This window comes from Stegastes partitus, unplaced genomic scaffold (genome assembly GCF_000690725.1).
Source record: "Stegastes partitus isolate 25-593 unplaced genomic scaffold, Stegastes_partitus-1.0.2 Scaffold1148, whole genome shotgun sequence".
Lineage (NCBI taxonomy): Eukaryota > Metazoa > Chordata > Actinopteri > Pomacentridae > Stegastes > Stegastes partitus.
The window spans coordinates 191,631-199,085 of NW_007578879.1; the positions used below are offsets into that span (position 1 = coordinate 191,631).

At 38.0% G+C, this 7,455-nt stretch overlaps 1 protein-coding gene across 1 annotated transcript in view; it reads right to left on the reverse strand.

The window, feature by feature from the left end:
- adcy3a (adenylate cyclase 3a) overlaps window positions 1–5,317 on the reverse strand; it is a 111,832-nt gene extending 106,515 nt beyond the window's left edge. Inside the window, exons 1-2 of the mRNA XM_008296717.1 lie at window positions 5,116–5,317; window positions 3,030–4,248 (exon numbers count right to left, since the gene is read on the reverse strand). Of these exons, the coding sequence (XP_008294939.1) occupies window positions 3,030–3,704 (675 nt within the window). The 5' untranslated portion in view covers window positions 3,705–4,248; window positions 5,116–5,317. The remainder of the gene's footprint in view (window positions 1–3,029; window positions 4,249–5,115) is intronic.
- Window positions 5,318–7,455: the final 2,138 nt, after the last annotated feature.

Genomic DNA, 7,455 nt, shown 5'->3' on the forward strand with positions numbered 1-7,455 from the left:
CCAACTTATTTAACTTACATTTCTATTCAATTATTCTCATCAACTTCAAAGACAGCACAGTCTTTGAGAGTACAGAACGATCATTCATCCGTCAGCTGCGTGTTGAGGCGCATTAAGGAGGAGCGATGTGAAGGCAGAGGGTAGATAGGTAGATAGATGTCACTCTTAGTTTTACTTTGTCAGAAAATACTATAAGGTGACACAGGCTGTAACAGCAACTCACTGTGTCGTTATAGAGTAACATTAGTGTTGGACTATTTGTGACCATTATATATTTAAAATGCAATTCTGTCAAAGATGACACCTGAGAAAGGCGTCTGGTTTTTATTTTGGTTCATATGAGTCATGACTTAATGGCGAAGGAAATAATGGAATAGAGAAAATGTGATTTAACGTTAAAGGGCATCAGAGGGCTGCCAATAACTTAACTCATTATGTTGCTTGTATACAGCATACACCTATGGCCTAAACCTAAAGATAAATTCATCAGTACAACTGGTAGCTATATTCATGCATGCTCCACAGAAAGAAAAATGCACAGTGCAAATTTAAAATAAAATACCCCACATTACAGACATCTTTGTTCAGAAAACTTTTTTTTTTTTTACTGATGCATATTATGTTTAATGCTTTGTTGCACGTTTTGTACTTGAAAATTCCTCTCCGTTGTAAAGTTAAACAAACACGAAAGGACAAAATATTGTAAAACAGTAAAATGTTCTGCCTTTAATTCATATCTTTGTTGTTGTAAGCATTAAGGGACCAAAAAAGAAGCTAATTCAGTCATTACATATTTTTTTAATTAATCGTCTGATTAATCGGTTATCAGAATTTTTGTTTTGCCAAATATCAGAATTGGCATCGGCCTCAAAAAATCCATATCGGTCAGGCCGTACTTCAAACACCTCAGATTCTGTGTCTCTCTACTCTTCCTCCAGACTCTAGGACCTTCATTTCTGAAATTCACTTTCATCTAAATCTTTGGACTACTTAGCGACAGTGCCATTCTTGTTCTCCTGATGCACTGACACCAGCCTCAGTCCACTCCTTGTGAAGTCCTCCCAAGTTCTTGATCTACTTTATTTGACAAATCTCTCAAGGCGGCAGTCATCCCTGTCTCTTGTGCACATTTTCCTACCACAGTTTCCCGTCCAGTCAACTTAACATTCATATGCTTCATTCAATACAGAACTCTGCCAACAGCCAGAGATTCAGCAATAACCTTCTGTGGCTCCTTATGGAGGTGTCCATGATCATCTTCTGAACAACTTTCAAGTCAGCAGTCTTCCCCATGATTGTGTTTGCGTGTACTGAACTCGGCAAAGAGATACACAATATATATAGTGTCCACATGGTAAGTTACTTAAACTTGAAATGTAATATTCTAATAATCTGAGACCCTGGCGTTCTGATTTTCATGAACTAAGTGTTAATCATCAAAAAAGAAAAAAGAAAAAAAAAGACGTAAAATATTTCACTTACTTAAACTGGTGGAAAATATTAAACTTTCTCACAATGTTATAATCGTTTTGAGATGCACTAGGATTAGTCCATCTCGGAACAGAGACAAGTTCAGTCTTTTACTCAACATTATTCAGTATTACAACATTATATAGTTTACTCTGTGGGTTTGAATAAAAACAATCTTTTTTTTAAATCAAATATTGTGTTGTATTGCATATTTCTGCATTTAGTGTATACCACTTCCAAAACCCCACATTACCTTTAGCAGTGAAACACCACACCTTAGTAGCCTGGAAATGCAAACAGGGTGAAATAGTGCTTTTGCTGGGGCCTACTTTCAGCAGTGGATTAATCCACCATGCTCTATTGAGTATTTAGGGCAGCAGAAAAGTGTGTGTATGGAAGTGAATCAAAATAAACCCCAGTGTGTGTGATGATGGAAATGAAAAAATATGTTGCACAGTATAACTGTATGGCTCACATACGAGGTATGTCCGGAAAGTTTCAGGACTGGTGTAACAAAAGATATATTTCAAATCCAAAATACAAACTACAAGTTTTCCCCTTCGACGCAAGTCATTTACAAAAATCTGTACCTCTGAAATCAAGTTATATGTTGTCTCCCTTTCTGTAGTTTCTATAATTGCCATGGTGATGCAAGTAAAAAAAAAAAAAAAAAGTGAATATCATGAACTGTGATTGCAGCAGCACAGAGCTGGTGGTAGGCTTTTACTTAACACTGTGGTCTGTACTCAGCCAACGATTGTATATGAATCAGTGAGTGAATGTAGAGTTTCTACAGTTTTGCAATAACTTCATCACAGAAAGAAGACACTGAGACAGGGTAAATCCACCAAAAAAACTGTAGAAAGTTCTCCAAGATGTCTGAAAAACCTTACCTACCAAGTATGTTGAAAAAATGTTTGCAAGTCTACGGATTAGAGATTCTGTTCTAAAGGAAAAGGGTGCTCACAAAAAATTCTGATTGGACATAGGTTTTGTAGATTTATAGACTACACAGTAGCATTCTCACATTACTATTATTGCCAGAAAAATTTGCAAATTACTGAAAATCGTAAACTGTAGACCTTTCCTTGTTTTTTCACCAAATCTGATGTCTGTCTGTACTGGGAAAATATCTACTAGATGCCAAACAATAGTCTGGAGTTTATGTCATTATGGGGCCGATTTTACACTATAATTTATTAAGTTTCACACTGCTACTTACGTTCAGGAAAAATAAAACATCTAGCTGCAGAACAGGCAAGCAAGAGGCCATCAGTTTAGGTCACTTTGTCAACAGTGTTATTTTAGTGTCAATACCAAAACTGTACTGTAATACAAGAACAATGAATAGTCTCTAGATTATGCCACAGTCTCTGACACAGCAGCTGTGTTTAGTTTTGGCCTGCTGCATCTGTGAAGTAAAGGGTTTCTGTAAACTCAACAAGTTAAAGATCTGGCTCTGGCTACATGAGATTACACCCAGGAAAGTATATTCTTTCAAGTACAACTATTTTCATATCCCTCCACACACTCTTTTTCCTCTCTTTCCACAATCTTACCTGTCGGCCAAGTGCTGCACCCTGAATGTCCTCCTGTTGCTGCTGAGCAATAGTGACGCCCAGAACCAGGGTGTGGACCCCACAGGACACAGTAGTGATGAGCACAATAGGTGTCAATCTCAAAGGCAGAGTTAGGAAAAAGGAGAAGCTGAAGAAAGCTTGCCAGCCCACTGTGTCACTCGCCTGGTGGAAACGAGCATAGTTCAGACCCAGGTAGCAGAATATCTGAGCTGCTATGAGCACCCACAAGGCGTAGGGCACCACCCGCCGTGAGATCCTGTCTGGCAGCAGCCCATAGCGGCAGAGCAGGTAGAGAATAATATCCGCTGCCAGCCCCACTGATGCCACTAAAACAGAAGCCAGCTTGTCAGTAGTGTAGACCACCGCACACATGACGATGATGTAGCTGTCAAACAGTGCAGCAAACACAACAAGCACGAGCAGGGTTTCATGTCTTTGCCGCCTAAAATAGGTCTGGTAGAGGTTCTCCAGAGACTCAGGTGCAAAGGTGAGACGCATGAATCGAGGCAGGCAAAGGCAGCATCCTGAACTCCGCACCGTGACCTCATGTGTTCGCCCCACTGCCTGCCCAGGGTCAGAGGGCAATGTCACAGAGCAGTCTGCTGAATACTCTGCAGAGTACTCTGGCTCGGAAAACGCTCGGTTCCGAGGCATGGTGAAGACTCAACAGCTTCAGACTTCTGCTTTTTAATCAAAAATTGGAAAGTAATTTTTTGTCCTGCAGGAGAAGACCAAATGCTGGGATACCTCTCAGGGAATATCTATAGATTTCTCTGTGCTGAGTAACAAACTTTTCCCCCCTAAGAGCCCACATATGTGGCAGAAATCACAGCAGTGTGTTGATTGTCAGGACCTGTGCACTGGAGAGATATCTTCTTACATAACTGCATCCATGGTCATCCGATCCAATACAGTCATTTGACTTAGTTAGTCCTGTATCATAGACACAGATTGAGCACGCCTACTCTTCACCAACATGATCCAAAGAATGTCCACGTCTTGTTTCCACATTCAGCTATACAAATGTGTTTTACCTCTACTGTTGTCCTTAACAGATTTGTACCATGTGATGAGTTCTTGACTTCATTAGCATTTGATCAGCTAAGTTTATGTTTGTAGTACTTCTTCGGTCTCCATTATTCCTCTGAGTCAGACAAAGTTTCGTATTTTCATCTTCCATTGCTCCACCTCACATGGCCTGAATAAAAAGGGACACAAGAAAGAAATTTACCATGGTTTAGTCTCTTTACACATGAAGGCATCTGCTTTACAGTCACTAAAATCTAGTTCTTGTACATGGCTGCTTTTGGCCACTTTCTTCACTTTGGAGAAAATATTGTGTAAAATCAAGTTCTTTATTAAGGAATTTGTATTCCTGAGAGATTGTAGACAGCGCAAATATTTAGACACGTTCAACTTCAACCTATATTCAACCTACCCTTTTTTTCACCTCCTCATCAAAACATTTCTAATTAGAGGTGACTAGATGAAATGAATTGAAGCTGAATGTTTGATGATTGTTATGTGTAAGCTGAATTGAATCATGACTCCTGTTCTTTTAAAAAATGCCTAAGTAACATTTTACAGGGTTCGTACTTAAGACCATAAAAAACACGACTTTAGAGCCAGACTTTACCGTAAGGATCTTACTACACAAGGGCCAGGCTCTCCGCTGCGGGCCTACCTAGCTACATGTTGCGCTCTGGCAAATACACACATTGTGAAAACTCATTCAAGACCCAAGACTTTCACACGTTCAAAATAACCACAGTGACATAATCGTAAATGATCTGCGGGCTTTTAAGTGATACAGAGGACCAATGTCCGCTACTTAGTCATTCAACAAACCTTTAAATGGCTGCTTTAGCATCTCAAAGCTTAACTATGTACATATTTGAGGGACACTTATCTGAATCCGATCTCCACATTGGCCATTTTTTGCCAAATCAAAGTCTCTGGTGTCTAATTTCCATTTACTTGCTACGCTGGAAGCTGATATTGTCTCATAATTCAGCCAGATGGTGTGAAAACCATGTGTACAATCTGTACTGTGACATCCGCTTACCGTGTGTGATGCCAGGTTTCGTTTCCTTTGGCTGCTAATGTTACTCCTCGTAGACAGATGTGTCCGTCAACAACCCTCCTGAAACACAGCGCATATATATTCAGCCTCACAATGGAAGAAAAATAACAAAAGGAAGGACTTCCCAACGGGTGCACAAACCACTGCTTCTGTGGTTTTGGTCCTGGGTGTTTTCCGTAAAAGGCAGGGAACTGTTTTATCGTCAAGGTACAAGCACTATGATATACTACTTCCGGTCACATTCAAAATAAAACCTCTGAAAATTGATTTAATGTATTTCAATGTAAAAAAGGACATTGCTATTTTCAAATAATATACGAATATGGATACTGTAGGGCACACCTGGGATGAGAACCCTGTGGCTAAGTCTGTTAGGTAAAGTGAAAAAAAGCGTTCTTAAATGTTTTGTTTGCATAAAATATTACTACTGACACACATTACTATATCTGCAGACTACTGTGAAGTAAAATGCATTAAATTTCCTACCCATGCAACTATGGAAAATGACTTTAAATTAGATACATTAGGTTTACCCTTTGTTACATTTTAGCACAGTGGAGCATCGCAATTAATACTTGATCATGGAAAAAGTAGTTGTACAAAAAACAATGTATCTCAAGATCTCCTCACTGACAAATGAGTCAAAAAAAACCCCCAAAAAAACACATCAGTAAACTTCATTCATCATACCACATTTTACTCTCTCTCTCTCACTCTCTCTCTCTCTCTCTCTCTCTCTCTCTCTATCTATCTATCTATCTATCTATCTATATTATCAAGTCACGACTGTATATATTGACTTGATAGTAATAATCCCACACTAAATGTAACACCTTCTTTTATGTCGGATAGCAAGGCTGTCGGATTGTCAAGATGGAGGTTGCGATTAAACAAGGGCTTGATGCTTGAAGGATAATTTGTAGTTAATATTTGTTGTTGATAGATGTTATAACAAACTATCTACATATATGATATTTTTATGATTTACATGAAACAAAAAAAAGACTCATCATGAACTACATCGGTCGCTCCATGACGTGGAGTGCAGGAGGTGGTCTGTGACTTCTTGACTGCTGGGGAAAACTTGTAAAACTTATAAGAAGTTACATAAATTCTTGGGGCGCCCCTATAGCTCACCTGGTTGAGCGGGTGACCCATGAACAGGGGCTACAGTCCCCAACGCAGCGGTTGTGAGTTCGAATCCTGCTCGTGACCCTTTGCTGCAGGTCTCTCCCCCCTTTCCTGTCTCTCTCTCCTGCTCTAAATAAAGGCAAAAGCCCAAAAAATATATTTAAAAAAAAAAGAAGTTACATCAATTCCAGTAATAAATTTTTATGTTTGATATGTGTTGTGCATATAAGTCTCATACTATGATTTACTCTTGGAAGTGACCGCTTTCACATTCTTTTCATACAACAAAAGAATGCGAAATTAGAAAAATTAAGTATGAAACAAGTAAAATATATGTATGTAGTATGTAAGGAAAACATGACAAATTATATTTTCCATACGTTTCATATAAGCTTTGTAGTTTTTAACTATATTTCTGTTTTAAAGACATATTCTTTTCATATATGAATACATACCATTATATACAGGTTTTCTGTATGTAAATTGTATATAATTTGTAGGGAGATTATGTTTTCTTTATATGCGTCATATAAGTTAATTATATGTCATGTGATTAAAATTACCTAAAACATATATGGGTAATATACGATTACATAGATGTTTTTTGTAAGCTGTGGTATATGTCAGCCTATGAAATTTACAATAGCAGTATAAAAAACACATACTTTTAGTGTAAGAATTCATGCAAGTTTTATATAAAGTTTTTATAGTCAAAAACATATGAATTAAGTGACATTTGATCCTATCCTGAAACAGCAATCAGATCAAACTAAGCTGAAAACCAGAAAGGTGCAGATTGCCTGGCAGCACCCACAACAACTAATTTCTACTATTACAATCCCATTCCAGTTAGATAAATATAGTCTTGGCAATACTGAAAGCATGGCTGTAAGGCAAACTTTTAATTTAATAGACTTTATTTGTAGCAATGAACAGTTAAATATGGCAAGTATTCAGTCAGAGATCTGCCAAGTTTAAAAATCCAAAAAGATTTCTTCAGAACATTCACATGTGCAAAACTAGGGAGATCTAAACCCAGCCCACTTATAACAATTTCTCCCTAAAGGGTAAAACTCAGCTACAAATCAACATGTCATAATGACAACAATAAACTTACTTTGAGGTGGATAATGTTAGTGTTGAATCCACACTCCTGTATTTTTGTATCATCATTGTGTCACTCAAAGCCAG